This window comes from Oratosquilla oratoria, chromosome 21 (assembly GCF_046742065.1).
Source record: "Oratosquilla oratoria isolate Oo_2021 chromosome 21, ASM4674206v1, whole genome shotgun sequence".
Taxonomy (NCBI): domain Eukaryota; kingdom Metazoa; phylum Arthropoda; class Malacostraca; order Stomatopoda; family Squillidae; genus Oratosquilla; species Oratosquilla oratoria.
This window is the reverse complement of record NC_134797.1, coordinates 19,075,476-19,095,731: the sequence shown is the minus strand read 5'-3', so window position 1 is coordinate 19,095,731 and position 20,256 is coordinate 19,075,476. Positions and strand designations below refer to the sequence as shown.

The window sequence follows — 20,256 nt, the reverse complement described above, 5'->3', positions numbered from 1 at the left end:
TGGATGCAACGAGGTGTGACGTTTGAAAGAATGAGACCAGAGAAAAGTCAGAGACAAAATAGAAAAAGGTGTCTTATTGTCGTGGTAGAGGTTAGCACGGTTGTGCAACTCATGGAAGAGATGGGAGAATCCTTGTTCAACCATGGATTCTAAATGGCTGGTTGATTGATTCACCAATGGAAACACAGAGACGGAATTCGCGAGCGATTGGGCAATTACATATACATATTTGGTTTGGCAAATACATTTATATATTTGAAAGATCTTATTCAGCTTAGTGGAAGAATTATATTTCTTAATCTCTCATTACTAACTGCAATGTTTCTTGCAACGCTACATAATACTTAAACATTTATAGGAAAAATACAAGTCGCAGTGTATTTGTTATTCTGAGCCGCAATGTATTAGTTATCCATAGCCTGCGAAAATGAATGATAATCTGGAAAATGACTCATATCATTAACATCTAATATATATGCCCGTATATCTTACGTTTAACTGGCGATTAATTACACCCAAGTCACTTGTGCAAACAACCGTCCTGTTCCCCACATGTTGATGCTTCATTCATGAGTAAGCGCATGTTGATGCGGTAGATTCATTCATAAGAGTGGAAGGGTTGCTGAAGATATTTTTTATTTTCTTTGAAAATAGTAACGGATGAATAGACATGAACTACTTCAAATACTTGATATGAGAATACCGTTGGCTAAGGTATAACTTTTGAAAATTTCCATCTTAATACGTACAATAGCACTAATGAATCATAGGGGGAGGGGGGAGCAATTTAATTTTTATCCCGCAAGAGGCCCTATCACGCGCATAATTTATACACAATTCTGTCTTACAGTAATTAATAGTTTTGTTTGCACAAGTGGTACCGGGTTTAGATATACCAATCTTAAAAATACTGTTGGTGTATAAAAGTCCCTTTTCAAATTTGATTTACACACACAGTTTCTATAGTTGTTATAAAATTCCCGTGTCACCACGCTCGATTTAGGGCCTTCAAGTGATTCTAGATTGTGAGCAAGAATGAATAAAGGGAATGTTTTTCTTATAACGATACACTTTGAATCAATAATTATTATATTACATATGAATAAGAATTACAATAATTTTTGTTCATCTTGGAAGGTATTAAACTACCGGTACTTGAAAATAACAATAACAAGTTAAAAAGAAGTGTTTCATATTGAGCGATCTGGCAGCTTTCAGAGGCAGGACGACTGGACTGGCCACCCTGCTATCCGTGGGATCCGTGTTGTGTTTGTCCCGAGATGTTAGTGTATCATGGCATACGTAAATGTTGCAGAATGGAGCCCTGATCAAGTTTCGGAGTGGTTAAAAGGTATTGAAAGTAGTGTCTCTTCATTGTAAAGAGAAAAAGTGATTAGGATTTGGTGCTGAGCGGTATTGTGTGGGTGGTAGACTGGGCATTAGTGTTCAGCGTGCCCAACCCAATCGAAACAGTGACAAGTGTAGTGATGCTCTTGATATCTCTACACTTCGTGACCAAGATTGTGTTCGGTTTGTGAGTATAAAAGAAATACTTTTTATCGATTAGCATTACTCGTTGATGGACTATTGATGCTGGATCAAGGCGGTAAATTCAATTTGTTCTTGTTGGTGACATTTTATTATAAACGCAAGTCAATTGCATCAGTATAGTGTCAAAATTAGCTACCATATAATTGATCAAAGGGAAGGTCACGGTGCCCAAAATTATACCATTAGAGGACACATGCAAATTCTGGGTCGTGAATGATGCCCAGTTTGTGCTATATCATTATCTGAGGCAAATGTTAACTTCCTGATAAGTGTTCATATTTAAACAAAAGTCATGACAGTCACAGTGTAAGGAGTCGTAAAGAGAGAATTGGGCATTTAAATGAAATAAAGGTCTAAGACCTGGCTACATATCTGTATGTATAGCTCATCATAGACCTAGCACTACATGTTTAGATGTGAACCCCAAGTTGTGGGTATTGCTATAATCAAAGACCTGGTTGCCTCTGGATTTATTCTGTTGTACTAAAACTACCTCTACAGGTTGTGTGTATATGGTGAATATATAGTCTGTGTCATGGGAGAAAGAAGAAAATGAGCAGTGGCAATCTCGCACAACCGTCTGATTTTGTGCACTATTGTTATCAGTGGTATTTTGTAGTAACCTAACCAAAATCTGATCTAATATAACAGACAGTCCATCCATGTTCAGCCTGTCTGGATATGGACCGTAGGTCTACAGAATTCCTGTACTAGGTTAATTCTGCTGATACATCAGTCAGAAATCTTCTAAGTGTATCTAAGTGTAAGTGTAATTAACATCTAGGGGAAATATTTCATGTAATTGAATTATAATAATTGTTGATTATGGGACCAGTGGTGGGTATTTGCAAGAAATGGTCTTGTAAGAAGAATGTTAGTCATCCTGCCTCTTTAAACCCTATCCATTCCCCCATTTCCTGTTAGAGATGCAGCCAAAAATCTCTCTAACAACTTTGTCTGTATATCCTCCATTTTTCAACACAAGGAGAGTTGATAACTGGTTACTGCTCCCCACTTCCTACTACTTTCAGCTGGTGACATAGAAAGTCCCACACTAATACAACACAGACATCAATATAATGGTTCTTCCCAGGTTACTGTGGGAAGGGCCAAACAGTTGCTAGCTGCTATGGGCCTGTGGGTTTCCAGTTAGTGAAATTCGAGGCAACAAATGAATTGATACATACCAAAGGGCTTTTTCCCCTTTACAAGGGAGGTGGCCAAGTCAAAGAATACACGCCACTCCATACCCATCCCACACCCAATGAAAACCTATATATTGCTCCTCCCATCTCAGCACCTCATGGATGAAAGGATATCCCCCTGCCATACCACTTGGTCAAGGTAGTGCAGCAGGATACATCACCTACATAGATCCTGTTGGGCTTCTCACTTCATTATATCATAGACCCATGTTTTTTGCACTTGAAAATCTAACATAGCAGACAAAATGAACATCCATTTGGGCTGATCACATCTTCAGCCATTTACAACCATTCTCATTCACTACTATCTTTTTCTCTCTCCTCCTTGTTTAATATTCCTTTTGTATCCATGACCTTTTATCCAGTCCATCCACCTCCTTGGTCTTCCTCTCAAGAGTACTGATGATAATATATAATTTTTCTATCACCTATATCAAAGAAAAACTATGAAGTAAACATATGTTAATTTGTATGTTTTAATATTTTTATCTGTTTTGATACCTTCAACATGAAATTAGTCTATTGTTTAATTCAATTTATATACATTGGTGGAGAACCAAACCCCCTGGATGCAACCACCATATAGAAGACACTGAACACTTCATCCTACAACGCCCTACACTGACATTACCTGAACAGTAACAGTTTTTATTTCTTGAATGACCCATGGGCCCACCTAGTGACCATAGCCAGTTACTTGGTAGCCATGGGTTTCCTACAAGAGACTAAAGGCACTAAAAAGTATTGGACACCACAATGGAAATAAGTCAAATTCTTTTTTGTCCCATCCTTGCAATTTTACACTATTTTTATATCTGTGTATACAGTTGAATAATGATAAACAAGGCAATAGATTGATACATTAGTGCACTTGTAACAACATGAAATTTTAATTCATATGTATAGATGGAAAGGTTAATATTTTGGAAAAGATTACTTGCATGAAATAGTAGCATAATAAACATGTAACAATTGTTACATGCATTATGTGAAGCACAGATATACACTAATGTAGTTTCACATAGTATATGGTACCACCTTTTTACCCTTGCATAACCTTTAATATAAATTGCATGTCTCGAGGAACCCCTGTGCAAAAAACAAAACAAAAAAATATACCATATCTTTTTAATTTTATTTTCATTGTAATAATAGGTTAGATAGGATGGTGTCTATATTACATTATTGCAATAACCAAGAATATGTCGTGCATGTTTCATTATATTACATGTGGAAGCTCGTTGACTGAGCGGGTTAGGGCGTCGTTACTTGCGGCAAAGGTCGAGGGGATGGCGGTTCGAATCCTGCCACCAGCGAAGTTGAACCAAGGGCATGGTTCATTAAATTCCACACTACAAAGCCCTCTGTGAGGTGCACCATCCTAGCCTTCCAATAGGGGGGAGTTTGTGACATTAAACCATATCATCATCACATATGTGAAATTAAATAAAAAATCAAAAGTGCATTAGCTTTTCTCACTTGTTCTTGCAGAACCCTTAAGGACCTTTTTGTGGAACCTTAGGGTTCCGGGGAACCCTGGTTGAGAAACGCTGGTCTACAGAAAGGAGTTACACTTGTAGGGTCCCATATATTTTTCTCTGTCATACATGCATTGACACATAACATATACCAAAAGGACATTTTCCCCCTATAATGGGGGAGGTGGCAGCCAAGGCATATCCACCATTTACCCATACCACACCCACCCCACTAATTTGTTTTCCCTTTTATCCTAAATCCTTATGGATGAAGGTACTGTGTCCCCTGCCCACTGCTTGGGTTAGAAGTAATACTGCACCTTCACAGCAGGGCTCAGCAGCCAAAGCTTGTTTATCCCTACTGCCTCTCTATCTCTCCAACCATAGTTTTAAATCAACATGTCATTTTAGATTGGGCTATATGTTTGTTTTAAGTTATTCCAAGAATTCATTCATCTGTAATAGGAAACTGAAAGGCCTCCCTGCCAGTTAATAACTCAAAACATCTACTATCATGTCACCTTTCTCTTCATTCAGTGATCATAGGTCTAGTTGCTTCTAATCATACATACATATACCAAAGGCTTTTTCCCCCTTACACGGGGGGGGGGGGTAGCCAAAAAGAAAAAGGTATAGAAATCACTCTCACCCATTTCATTTCCCATATATTCCACTCCCCTCCACTCTCCTCCCTCCTTCCTATCTTGGCACCTCCTGGATGACGGGTCATCCCTGCATCCTGTCCACTGCCCTGGGTCAGAAGCAGTATCGCAAAACACAGCACATCCACAGCAAGGCCGCTTCATAAATTCAGTGCCCCCCCCCCCTCTCTGTCCCCTCATGCAGGAAAGGAGAAGACGGGGAGAAATCCCTTTGGGCTGCGTAAAATTTGTTCTCATACATACTTCCTCACCCCCCATCCCCCACGCACTCCCCCTCATGCATCACAGCCTCATCTGTACACAACCCTTCTCCATTCACCCCTATCTTCTGTCCTCTCCCATAATTCCTCTACAGACATTCCTCTCTTTTGTAAAGCCCCTTTCACCCCCATCCATCCATCTCATCCTAGGACACCCCCTCATATTCACTCCTTCCACCTCCACCTTCCACACTTCTTTTACTAATCTTTCCTCACTCATTCTTTCCATGTGTCCAAACCATCCTAATACTCTTTCATTAACCCTATCTCCTAGCTCCCTTTCCACCCCTGTTCTCCTCCTCACCTCCTCATTTCTCACTCTATCTAACCTAGTAACCCCTATCACACTTCTCAGACATTTCATCTCAAACACATTCAAACTCCTTCTCTCTTCCTCTCTCATGTTCCATATTTCTGCCCTGTACAGTGCTGTTGGCACAATCACTCCTTCATATAACCTCCTCTTAGCATCCATTCCCAGATGTCTATTCTTCATTACACTTTTTAATCCCCCAAGGCATTTACTCGCTTCTCTCAATCTACATTCTACCTCCACCCCCACTCTTCCCTTTCCTGTCACATTTGCACCCAAGTATCTGAAACTATCCACTTCCTCCAGTTTCTCACCCTTAATGCTCACTTCCAGCCTACTGTCACTCTCTCCCCTTGTACATCTCATCACCTTACTTTTACCCACATTTATCTTCAGCTTCCTTCTTTTACACACCTCAAATTCTGTCACTAACTTCCTCAATCCCTCCTCTGATCCTGCTACAAGCACAGTGTCATCAGCAAACAACAGCTGGCTCACCTCCCACTTTTCTCTATTTTCTTTAATCATCTCCAACCCCTGACCCACTATCCTTGCATTCACCTCACGCACCACCCCATCCATGTAAAGATTGAACAGCCAGGGCGACATAACACACCCCTGATGAAGTCCCACCTTTACCTCAAACCATTCACTCTCTCCATTTCTAATCCTAACACAAGCTCTACTACTCTCATAAAAGCTCTTGACTGCTCTTAACAGCTTTCCTCCTATCCCATATATCTGCAGTACCTCCCACAGTGCCTTCCTGTCTACCCTGTCATAAGCCTTTTCCAGATCCATAAAAGCCCAAAAAACATCCGTACCTTTTCCTATAGCTTTCTCACATATGTCTTACCACAAAAATCTGATCTACACATCCCCTACCTGTCCTAAAACCACACTGTTCCTCACCAATTACTCCCTGTGTTCCTCTCCTAATCCTCTCAATCAAGACCCTCCCATAAGCCTTCCCAACTACACTCAACAAGCTGATCCCTCTGTAACTACTACACTCACACTTGTCTCCCTTTCCTTTGTAAAGCAGAACTATACAGACACTCCTCTAGTCCTCTGGCACTCTATCCTCTCTTAAACAAACATTAAATAACCTCACCAGCCAGTCCACCATAACTGCACCTCCTTTCTTCAGACATTCTGCATGGCATTCATCCAACCCTGTTGCCTTACCTGCTCTCATCATCTTAACAGCTGCTTTCACTTCATCCTTCCCTATTTCTCCTCCATTTTACTCACTCATCACTCTCATTTTCTTAGCACTTCCCACTGCAAGTACCTTTCCCTCCCTATCTTCCTTCACATTTAGCAACTCCCTAAAATACTCTGCCCACCTTCCTCTCACTGCCTTCTCTTCCATTATCATCTCTCCATCAGCACCTTTTACCTTATCTTTTCTACTTGATTCGCCTCCTCTTCCTCTTTTAACTTCCTTCCAAACCATCTTTTTATTATTTTCAAAATTTTCTGTCATACCCTTTCCCATTTCACATCTGCTCTCCTCTTTGCTTCCTTTATCTTATGCTTAACTTCCTTCTCTCTTTGTACCTCTCATACGATTCCCTCGTCCTAATTTGTAGCCAATCTATGAATGCCTGCTTCTTCTCTTTTACACCCTTCTTTGCTTCCTCATCCCACCACTCACTACCCTTCTTTCTATTTCCTCCTGCCCTCCTTGTTCCACACACCATCTTTGCACACCTTATGACTCCCTCCTTGAACCATCCCCATTCCTCCTCCACTCCTAGTTCTACTCTATCCTTTACTCTCTCCCACTCCTCTCTCAACTTCTTATACTCATTTTTATTTTTTTCTTCCTCATTTAAGCAGTTCACTCTATGTACCTCCCTACCTTCTGCCCTTTTCCTCTTTCTCCACCTATTCTCCACTCTTAATTTACCTTCCACTAGGAAATGATCTGATATTCCCCCACTCTCTCCCCTTAGAACATGTACATCCTTAACTCTTCCTACCAAACTCCTGGTCACCACTATATAGTCCATTAACGCTCTATCTGCCACCCTTTCCCATGTGCACTTATGCTTGACTTTCTTCTTAAACACTGTATTTGCTATCATCAACTCTCTTTCAAGACACATCTCCACCATCAATTCTTCACTACGATTTTTGCCTCGAACTCCATACTTCTCCATCACTCCATCAATTGGTTCATTTCCTGCCTTAGCATTTATGTCTCCCAATACAACTACATTGACATTTCTCCCTAATCCCTCTATGCACTCATTTATATCTACCCAAAATGCCTCCCTTTCCTCTACATTTTTCTCATTACCAGGCCCCTATGCACTTACAAAAACCCACATCTCCTTTCCCAGCTTCACTTTCATCCACATCAACCTTGATGACACCTTCCACTCCACGACCCGCTTACTTGTCTCTTCACTTACTAGTATAGCCACCCCTTCTCTCCCTCATCCCCTCTTCACTCCTGAGTACCTCCCAGCTACACTTCCAAACTCACAGTTGCCCTTTCCTTTCATTTTAGTTTCACTCAAAGCCAGTACATCCATCTTTCTTGTCACAAACATACTGCTTATCTCTTCCCTTTTACTCTCATCTGTACCACATCCACGCACATTAAAAGACCCAAACCTTAGGGTACTGGTTGGAAAACTCCCAGACCCTCTTATGCCTTTACTTTCTTTTTTAGGGCTACAGGTAGTAGGACTCCTAATCCCATCCCCTGTCCCTTTTTTGTCGCCTTTTACGACTCAAGTGGAAATACTTGGTGGCAGTATTCTTTTCCCCCATCACAGGGTAGGTAGGCAAAAAAAGGAAATGAAAACAGTAAAAGCTCTTTTATCCGTTATTCTCGTATCCGGCTCCTTCTTATAACCGGCATATTATTCACGAGGAAATAACAATTTTGTATAAAATTGTAAAAATTCGGAAAAAATAAAATTTGAAATTCCCGCGCCACTCCCGCCGCCGTCAGAGGTAGCGCGCATCTTTCCCGCCATCTCCCACAAATCTCACCGCTCCATCAGGCCCAGTGCCCACTGTAATAAGACGCCTGATGTTAAGCGTGCGACTGTCTATTAGCAACTCTCTCAACGCACAAACACATACCGACAGCAAAGGAAGGCAGTGATGGCTGAGTTGAAGGATATGCGTGTTAGTGCTAAGCTTAGCGTCACTGATGAAGCTCTTCAGGAGTGGATGGAGGTCGACAATGACAAAGCTATCACCCCCACACTGACAACGAAATCATTCAGGCAGTGATTGAGGAGAAACATGGTAAGGAAACAGAGGCTGATAGTGAAGAGGAAGATGACCCAGAGCCAAGAGTAACGTGGAAGGATGCCACTAAAGGATTGGCAACATTTATCAAGTTTGCGGAGCAGTGCACCTACATGGGGACTCACGACATGATGTCTCTTCACTGTCTTCAAAATGAATTTTCAATGCAGAGACAAACATTCTAAACAAAGAGACATACGTGATTTCATGAAAATGAATAAAGGTAAATAAATATGAATATACTGGTAAATAAATAAACAACAAAAGTGAAGCCATTGAATGAATTTGATTTAAGTACTCTATAAATAAAGGCAATAAATGTATCTTTTTAATATTCCTTCTCGTAACCGGGATTTCCCCTTTCAGACACATCTTTGGTCCCACTCATGCCGGATAAAAGAGCTTATACTGTATTCAGAGAAATGGTACAGGACAGTAACAAGGGGTTGGGGGACAGCATAACGGAGGGACAGTCGTAGTATAAAAGTGTCATCATTTCTCTATGTACAGAGTTTTCCTCTATCACAGACAAAATGATGTGTGGCTCTGGTCTGTAGGGGCACCCCATATAGACCCTAAAGTATCAACTGCATGCTACTTTGCCACAATAACATGCAGCCAATACCCCAGATGGGGGAAAATCATAGTACATCTTAATAGCAAAGCTGGGAACCAGTGTGGTCACTGCCCTTTGTGTTCTCTAGATCTTATTTACATGTTTCACTTTGTAGAGAAACCACAACCTCCATTTCATATTCTTATCTAGGATAGATTTGGCATTCTTTGATTTTTTTTTTTCCTTCCTTCATATGCTTGTGTATAACTATATACTGTAGTGAAAAACCAAGTCAATAACCATTTCCTTTGTCTTCTTAACATTAAGTTCAAGGTAGTTGTCATTACACCATTCATTGAAATGCTGTAGTTGTTCTTGATACATGATATCATTATTAGTACACAGGCTAGCAAGGGCAGTATCATCTGCGTATTTAAAAAGTTGACAGTTATTGGCACGGCATCGACAGTCACTAGTGTATAAAATGAATAATATGGGTGACAATACAGATCCCTGTGGAGCACCTGTGTTTGTAATAAGGACATCTGATTTAGTATCAAGAAATTTAACATATTGTGGTCTACATGTGAGAAAATCATTAATCTATAATATCAGTTTGCCATTTACATTTATATTATTTAACTTTTGCATCTTTATGTGCAGCTGTATAGTGTTGAAGGCACTTGAAAAATCTACAAATAATATCTTGGCAAAATGTTTGGAGTTTATGGTATTTGGTTTATCCATATGCTTAAGAACAAAAGTAGAAAGATGAGAGTAGTACTCAGAGAAAAATATTCCGACTGGAAAGAGGTGATCAGTGGAGTACCACAAGAATCTGTACTGGCACCAATAATGTTTGCTATTTATGTGAATGACATGGATGAGGATGTGAAATGTTACATGAGCTTTGCAGACGACACCAAACTGCTAAGGAAAGTAGAAACTGATAAGGACTGTGAAGCACTGCAGGAAGACCTGAACAAGGTATGGAACGAGTCAGAAATGGGAAGTGGACTTTAATACTAAGAAGTGTAGCATAATGGAGTTTGGAAAAAGCAAAAACAGAATATCAGGAAAATATACAATTGGAACCAAGGAAGTAAAGAAGGTAGGATCCGAAAAAGATTTGGGGGTAATTATCAAAACGACTTGTCCTATGATAAACAGATTAACAAAATTGTCAGGGAGACTTACAACTTGCTAAGATCAATAAAAGTGGCATTTGCATACTTGGACGAAGACATGATAAAAAAAAAAACATTGGTTACATTGATAAGGCCTAGACTAGAGTATGCGGCGACATTGTGGTCCCCCAGTATAAAAAAAATATAAAGAAAATAGAAAGAATCCAAAGAGCAGCAACAAAAATGGCACCTGCACTTGCAAACCTATCATATGAGGAGAGTGGCTAAACTGGAGTTACCGACGCTGGAGCAAAGAAGAGAGAGAGGTGACCTACTGACCATCTACAGAATCATGAAAGGCACAGAGATACTTGATAGAGAGGACTTACTATTCTGGGACAAGAGAAACACAAGAGGACATGGAAAGAAAATAAAAAAAACATAGCTATAGAAGGGAACCGAAGAAAAACAGTTTTCCACATAGAGTATTGGATACTTGGAACAAACTGGATAATGAAATAGTATGTGCAAAAACCATTCATGAGTTTAAAAGCAAACTAGACACTGCGAGATACAGAGGCGGGACACCATGAGCATAGCTCCCCTTCCCGCAAAATACAACTAGGTAAATACAAAGTGGCGTCCTCTACACACCAATTTCTAGTATAGAAAAGGTTTGGTAAAATGTCTAACCTGCTCACAAAGTCTCTTTATGATTTTCCCTAAACATTTCATCATAATGGAAGCCAAGGCTACTGGGCAATAATCATTTTTACAGGTTGGTGGGGATTTTTTGGGTACTGGTATTAATTCAGAAGTTTTCCATAAGGTAGGTATACAGGTATTATCCAAGGATTGCTGAAAATTTTTATGCAAAAAAAGCACTAATGGTTCTTTACATAACTTCAGTACATTTCCATTAATTTTATCAGCAGCCTTACCAATCTTAATAGATTGTAAAGCTTTGAGTACCTCATCAGTCGTGACAACAGTGCAGAAGTCTCCCCTGTTATGGTGAAAATTTGAAATGTGTGATCGTTCAGCAGAGAAGTCATAATTATCAAACCTTGCATAGAAAACATTAAGATCATTACAAAAGTGTTACATTTTTTATTCCATAATTGACCTTGTTCTTCTTCATTCCTATCATTTGTCTAACACCATTCCAAGCTGATTTTGTGTCATTCTTAAACAAGTTTTCCACCTTGATTTCATACCTATTTTTGCATAAAGAAATAGTTTGATCAATTTCTTTTTGAACCTCTTTTAATTGATTTTTATCATTAACACAAAGAATATGTTTTTTCTTGTTTAGTAAATCCTTTAGTTCTTTTGTTACCCATGGCTTATTGTTTGGGAAGCATTTGACAATATTTTGGGGTACAATTATGTCAATGCAAAAATTCAAATACGAGTTCAACACATCAACATTAACATCAATAGAGGCATCACTGTCAAATAATACATCAAAATCTGTTTTTCTGTTGGTTTACTGTGTTTCAATTGTCTATATATGGGAGTGAGAAAACACATGTCATGATCGGATATGCCTAATGGTTTTAATTTTTTGGCTATGTAACTCTTTTATATTACAGAGAAAAGGATCTAACATTTTATTCTTCCTGGTTGGAAAGTTTATATATTGTTGGTACTGAGGAACACACTTGCTAAATTCACAATCATTAAAGTCACCTGTAATAATTTTGACAGCATCAGGATTTTTGTTTTTGACCTTACAGCTGCATACAAAATGTTCTAGGCTAACTTCACATCGGCACTTGGTGGTATATATACAACTGTAGCAAATACTTTAGTGAACTCACGTGATAGGTAAAAATGCCTTAGTGCAAGAGTTAAGTATTCAATATTTTCATTACAAAACTGCTCATACACAGTGATATCCGTACACCATCTGTTGTTTACATATGCACAGACACCACCACCAGCTTGCTTTCCAGTCTTTTGACCTATCTCCCCATTTTAATGTGAAGCCATCTAGGATATAAGCAGAGTCTAAGTCTTTATCATGTTGTAGCCACATCTCAGTTCAACAAAAGAAGGATGAGTCCCGGTATTCATATGTCCATCTTGTGAGGCCATAAAGTTCATCTATTTTGTTCCATATACTTTGTACATTTCCACACACCACTGGTGGTAACGGTACTCTCACGCCTCGCCTTCTACATCTCACACATACTCCTCCTTGTCTTCCACGTTTCCTTGTATGTCTTGTATCATACTTCTCAGGCATTTCATTTCACATTCAAACTCCTTCTCTCTTCCACTCTTATACTCTATGTTTCTGCCCCATACAGTGATGTTGGCACAATCACTCCTTCATACAGTCTCTTCTTAGCATCCATTCCCAAATGTCTATTTCTCATTACACTTTTTAATCCCTCAAGGCATTTACTTGCTTCTTTCAATCTACATTCTACCTCCAACCCCACCCCCTTTCCTGCCACATTCACACCCAAGTATCTAAAGCTATCCACTTCCTCCAGTCTCCCTTAATACTCACTTCCAGCCTGCTGCCACTCTCTCCCCTTGTACGTCTTATCAGCTTACTTTTACCCACATTTATCTTCAACTTCTTTCTTTCACACACCTTCCCAAACTCTGTCACTAACTTCCTGCTACAAGTGCAGCGTCGTCAGCAAACAACTGACTTATCTCCCACTTTTCTCCATTTTCTTTAACCATCTCCAATCCCCGACCCACTACCCTTGCATTCACCTCTCACACCACCCCATCTATATATAAATTGAACACCCAGGGTGACATAACACATCCCTGACGAAGTCCCACCTTTACCTCAAACCACTCACTTTCTCCATTTCTAATCCTAACACAAGCTCTACTACTCTCATAAAAACTCTTGACTGCTCTTAACAGCTTTCCTCCTATCCCATATATCTGCAAAACCTCTCATAGTGCCTTCCTGTCTACCCTGCCATAAACCTTTTCCAGAACCATAAAAGCTCAAAAAAACATCCTTACCTTTTCCTATAGCTTTCTCACATATGTCTTACCACAAAAATCTGATCTACACAACCCCTACCTGTCCTAAACCCACACTGTTCCTCACCAATTACTCCCTGTGTTCCTCTCCTAATCCTCTCAATCAAGACCCTCCCATAAACCTTCCCAACTACTCTTAACAAGCTTATCCCTCTGAAACTACTACACTCACACTTGTCCCCCTTTCCCTTGTAAAGTGGAACTATACAGGCACTCTACCCTCTCTTAAACAAACATTAAATAACCTCGCCAGCCAGTCCACCATCACTGTACCTCTTTTTTCAGACATTCTGCATGGCATCCAGCCAGACCAGGTGCCTTACCTGCTCTCATCATCTCAACAACTGCTTTCACTTCATCTTTTCCTTATTTCTCCTCCATTTTCCTCACTCATCGCAGTCATTTTCTTATCACTTCCCACTGCAACTACCTTTCCCTCCCTATCCTCCACATTTAGCAACTCCCTAAAATACTCTGCCCACTGTTCTCTCACTGCTTTCTCTTCCATTATCATCTCTCCATCTGCACCGTTTACCTCTTCTTCTCTATTTGATTTGCCTCCTCTGCTTGTTTTAATTTCTTTCCAAAACATTTTTTATTACTTTCAAAATTTTGTCATAATCTTACCCCATTTCACATCTGATCTTCTCTTTGCCTCTTTTGTCTTATGCTTTACCTCTAATTACCTTGTACTTCTCATATGATTCCCTCGTCCTAAAATGTAACCAGTCCATGGAATCCTGCTTCTTTTCTTCTATACCCTTCTTTGCTTTCACATCCCACCATTCACTACCCTTCCTTCTATTTCCTCCCATCCTCCTTGTTCCACACACCATCTTTGCACATCTTATGACTCCCTCCTTGAACCATCCCCATTCCTCCTCCACTCCTAGTTCTACTCTATCCTTCACTCACTCCCACTCCTCTCTCAGCTTCTTCTTATACTCATTCTTTTTTTTTCTCATTTAAGCAGTTCACTCTAAATACCTCCCTACCTTCTGCCCTTTTCCTCTTACTCCACCTATTCTCCACTCAACATACCTTCCACCAAAAAATTATCTGATATTCTCCCAATCTCTCCCCTTAGAACATGTACATCCTTAACTCTTCCTACTATACTCCTGGTTACCACTATATGCTCAGTCTACCACCCTTCTATCCACCACCCTCTCCCATGTGTATTTATGCTTGACTTTCTTCAGAAACACTGTATTTGTTATCATCAACTCTCTTTCGAAACACATCTCCACCATCAGCTCTCCACTACAATTTTTTCTTGGAACTCCATACTTCCCAAACACTCCGTCTATTGGTTCATTTCCTACCCTAGCATTAAGGTCTCCCAGTACAACCACATTGACATTTCTCCCTAATCACTCTATGCACTCATTTAAACCCATCCAAAAAGCCTCCCTTTCCTCTACACTCTTCTCACTACCAGGCCCATATGCACTTACAAAAACCCACATCTCCCTTCCCAGCATCACCTTCATCCACATTAAACTTGAAGAAACCTTCCACTCCACTACTTACTAGTATAGCCACCCTTTCTCTCCCTCATCCCCACTTCACTCCTGACAACCTTCCAACTACACTCCCAAACTCACACTCACCCCTCCCTTTCAACTTAGTTTCACTCAATGCCAACACATCCATCTTTCTTCTCTTCTCAGGGTACTGGTCGGAAAACTCCCAGACCCTCTTATGCCTTTACTTTTTTTAGGAATGTCCCTTGTGGGGCTACAGGTAGCAGGATTCCTAGTCCTAACCCGCATCCCGTTTTTTTGTCGCCTCTTATGACCCAAGTGGCAAAACTTGGTGGCAGCATTCTTTTCCCCCATCACAAGGTAGGCAAAAAAAGGAAATGAATATTCAGAGAAATGGTACAGGACAGACAAGGGGTTGGGGGACACCATAATGGAGGGACAGTCGCAGTATAATAAAAGTGTCATAATTTCTCTGTGAACAGAGTCTTCCTCTATCACAGACAAAAATTATGTGTGGCTCTGGTCTGTAGGGGCACCCCATATAGACCCTAAAGTATCTGCATGCTACTTTGCCACAATAACATGCAGCCAATATCCCAGATGGGTAAAAGCCACCTTTATTGATCTTAGCAAGTTGTAAGATTCTCCGACAATTTTGTTTATCTGTTTATCAGAGGACACACATATACATACATTTACCAATGGCTTTTCCCCCTTACAAGGGAGGTAGCCAAAGTCAAAGGCATAAATCCACTCCCACCCATTTCATCCCCACATAGTCAGCTCTTATTCACCACCCCTCCCTCCTTTTCTTGGCTCCTCCTGGATGACAGGTCATCTCTGCATCTTGCCCACTGCCCTGGGTCAGAAGCAGTGTCATAAGACATAGCACATCCACAGCAAGGCTGCTTCATTAATCAGCAACCCCACCCTCCATCCCCTCATGCAGAAAAAGAGAAGATGGGAAGAAATCCTTTCAGGCTGCATCAAAATATCACTCACACATACTCTCTCAACCCCCCATCCTTTCCATGCATCACTGCATCATCCATATACAACCATTCTCCTCTCACCCCTATCTTCTGTCTTTTCCCTTCCTTCCTCAACAGACATTCCCATCTTTCCCAACACCCCTTTTACCTCATCTATTCATCTCATCCTTGGTTGTCCCCTCATGTTTATTCTTTCCACCTCTGCCTTCCACACCTCTTTTAATAATCTTTCTTCATTCATTCTTTTCATGTGTCCAATGCATACGCTCAGTGATGAATTATGCGAGTCCTGCATTGGCTCCTAATCTCAGTGAGACACACCACAACACCCTTCAAATCATACAAAACAAAGCCCTAAAAACAATTACAGGCTGCACAAATACAACACCTACAGACCATTTACACCATGAAACAAAAGTCCTCAAAGTCAAGGACCACCTCGACATGAGAGGCACAAAAACACTTGCCGCAGCCACCACAAACACATCACACCCACTACACTACATGGCAGAACACCCACACACACCAAGAAACATTAAAACAACACCCAAAGACCTGTATTACACACAGATACTCTCTTCTCTTCCTCCACAACCACCAAATACCAAGAGACTTTTTACACGTTTTTTATGCAGTTTTCTGTGTCCAGTTTCTTCATGATCAGGAGCTTCATAAGTGATGCTGGTGGAATATTACTAAACTGGCCATTTTCACAAAAAACATCAGATAAGTAATATCTGGCTTCACCATTAGAAAGAACAAAACTAATACAACAATATACAAACAATGCATACGCTCAGTGATGAATTATGCGAGTCCTGCATGGGCTCCTAATCTCAGTGAGACACACCACAACACCCTTCAAATCATACAAAACAAAGCTCTAAAAACAGTTACAGGCTGCACAAATACAACACCTACAGACCATTTACAACATGAAACAAAAGTCCTCAAACTCAAGGACCACCTCGACATGAGGCACACAAACACTTGCTGCAGCCACCACAAACACATCACACCCGCTACACTACATAGCAGAACACCCACACACACCAAGAAACATTAAAACAACACCCAAAGACCTGTATCACACACAGATACTCTCTTCTCTTCCTCCACAACCACCAAATACCAGCCTCCGGAAACATATTCATAATCATATCACTCACCACTCCATTAACACACTGAAAGACAACACACTGCTGCATGCCAGACCCCCTGATATCCACCCTTCTGAATCCTCTCTCCCACAAAAGGACAGAGTCCACCTGGCCAGACTGCGGTGCGGTCACCACCCAGCACTTCTAAGCTACCAGAAGAGGCTGGATGACCGCATTGTGAACAGCTGCCCAGGATGTAACACTTCACCCCATACCATACATCACATAATGGAAGACTGCATTATACACAATCATGCATGCAAACAACACAACATACACTCTATAAAGGATTTGTGGGAAAACCCAGTTTTGGCTGTGGCATTCCTTGGGGAGATGGGACTGCTTGGACAGACAGTCTAGGGAACAACAACAACAACTACCTTTCCACCCCTACTCTCCTCCTCATTTCTCACTCTATCCAGCCTAGTAACCCCTACCATACGTCTCAGGCATTTCATCTAATGCATTTAAACTCTTCCTCTCTTCATTCCATGTTTTTGCCCTATGCCGTGCTGTCGGCACAATCACTTCTTCATATAATCTTCTCATAGCATCCTTTCCCAAATGTCTATTTCTCAATACACTTTTTAATCCCCAATGCCATTTACTTGCTTCACTCAATCTATATTCTACCTCCACTCATCCCTTTCCTGCCACATTTGCACCTCAATATCTAAAGATATCCACTTCTTTCAGTCTCTCTCCCTTAATACTCACTTCCAATTTGCTGCCATCCTCTCTCCTTGTACATCTCATCACCTTACTTTTACCCACATTTATCTTCAACTTCCTTCTTTTGCACATATTCCCAAACTCTGTCACTAACTTCCTTGATCACTCCTCTGATCCAGCTACAAGCACAGTGTCATCAACAAACAACAACTAGTTTATCTCCCATTTTTTCCATTTTCTTTAACCATCTCCAAACTCTGGCCCATTACCCTTGTGTTTACCTCTTGCACCACCCCATCCATGTATAAATTGAACAGCCAAGGTGACATAACAAATCCCTGGCAAAGTCCCACCTTTACTTCAAACCACTTCCTGTCTACCCTGTCATAAACCTTTTCCAAATCCATAAAGGCCCAAAAAACATCCTTACCTTTTCCTAAAGCTTTCTCACAAATCTACCTTACCACAAAAATCTGATCCATGCTTGTGGAAGAAGCTGATCACCATTCAGGCTCTAGCCTGTGTGAGTAGTGCACTACAATTGTTGGTTTCATGTGTTCCATTGGTTGTGGTTATGTGATGTGATATTTCTCAGTTTGAGGGCTCAAGCATAGAATTGTATGCCATTCATTTGTACACAACTTGGAGGGTAGAATTTTTGTTTCAGAAAGAAGGTGACCCACAGTTGTTTTGTTGCAACCTGTAATTCTTAAGGCTTTGTTTTCTACAGTTTATATTATTTATTCATTTACCATCCTAGCCTCCCAATAAGTGGGAGTTTGTGATGTTAAACCATATCATTATTATTATAATGAAAATAATAATAACAATTTTTCTTTCACATTTTTTTTGCCTCAAGTTTCACTGAGTGGAAAACCATAGCCCCACACTGATTATCAATAATTCTTGGGTCTTCCCATATATATTTCTGGGAAGAAACATTGGTCTTTTGCCCATGTTGTATTACTGTGGGACTGTTATGTCATTACCTTTATTGGGGAGCATTGCCTAGTTTTCAGCTCTAAGAAAATGTGAAGGGAAATACAAAGTTTATGTTGAGTTGGGTACAGTCTGGATACTAGCATCACTCCTCAAGGCTGCACCTACACCTGAAACTGATGGTGCTGATGGTTCTTGATGGCAGGTAGCTTGAAAATGGTTCTGACTTCTTTCATACAGATACCAGTCATTGGTCCCAGTAGGTGACATGTGATATAAGAAAAATATTGGCTGGTATGATAGGGCAGGCTGGCTGTTAACACATTCATTTCTTATTCATCTTTTAAGAATGTCTTTATATCATGATGCCAAACAACCTCTGGTGGCCTTTTAGGTACTGAGATAATGTCATTATTTTATAGGTTTAGATGATGCAATACTGCCTTACATCCGCTTCTTTATCAACAATGGTGTGGATGGTAAACGACTGCTTCAGCTTTCACCAGATGACTTACCATCCTTGTGCTTGACTAAAATTGGACACCAAGAAATTGTTCTTCAGGGCGTTGAGCTTGTTCGCAATATTGTAAGTATTCTCTTAGTATGTCACCTTTTGTGTGCATTTTAATACTGTATTTGATTATGCATGTAGAATACAAAATTCCTTTTATCTCTCCAAGTCAAATTACAGTCAACCTCCATATGTCTAATATTCACTTTCTTTTGTGTATATGATGATATTGATGTTGATATTAACTCTAGGATATAAGCACTGGTTATCAGTGGTTAAATACAATTAATTTTTGTTGAGTTACATTGTATTTATGGCTCTTCCTTTCTCTCCTAGCATTACCAGCTACATCAAGAAAATGTCCAGTATCTTGCCCTGCGCCTTAGTTCCAAAGCAAGAAGCATCTACAATGAGTTGCGTATATCCTTTCCTCCCATCACTTGTGGGGGCAGTGCAGGAGAGGAGGATGGGGAGGAAGAGGAAAAGGCAGTTAAAAAACAAGAAAGAGTGCCCACTACAACAATAGCAGGCGTGGCTGAAGCTCTCTCATCTGTCAAAGGCCTTGTGTCATGGCTAAATAGGTAAACACCCACTATCTTTAGTTGTGATAAAATATATATAGTAAGAAATCCACAGAAGGTTTTTATTTTTAGCCAGATTTTTCTATGAAAATTATTTTTTAATGATAATGATCATTTTTATCAAGAGGATGAACTGGTAGTATTGCTGGGAAAGGGAAAGTGATAAGATGCAGTCATGACATAGTTTGTATATGATTGTGTGGTCAGAAAATGTGTAATCCAGTGGAAAGTTGTACTTGTGTAAGAATCTGTTGATTGATTTGGCATTTGGGTATAGGCCTATTCTCTGAGAAGAAATGTGTTCAAATTGGTGATAGCTGCATGTATTTAGGTGTGACCACTCCTACTCTGGTTGATAGAGTATAGTGCCAGGCAGAAGTGGAGAGGATAAGTAAGTTATGAATGAAAGGAGTGAAGATATCTCTACCATGCCTAACTCTCTGTATGGTAATGTAAAGTTGGGGG

At 40.3% G+C, this 20,256-nt stretch overlaps 1 protein-coding gene across 6 annotated transcripts in view; it reads left to right on the top strand.

Annotated features, from left to right (window-relative positions):
* Positions 1–1,194: 1,194 nt before the first annotated feature.
* The window catches only part of cnk (connector enhancer of ksr), a 98,865-nt gene continuing 79,803 nt past the window's right edge, over positions 1,195–20,256 (top strand). For all 6 annotated transcript variants that reach the window (XM_076204389.1, XM_076204388.1, XM_076204387.1 and 3 more), the window contains exons 1-3: positions 1,195–1,351; positions 19,122–19,285; positions 19,547–19,791. In XM_076204389.1, coding sequence (XP_076060504.1) covers positions 1,294–1,351; positions 19,122–19,285; positions 19,547–19,791 — 467 coding nt within the window. In that variant the 5' untranslated portion in view covers positions 1,195–1,293. The remainder of the gene's footprint in view (positions 1,352–19,121; positions 19,286–19,546; positions 19,792–20,256) is intronic.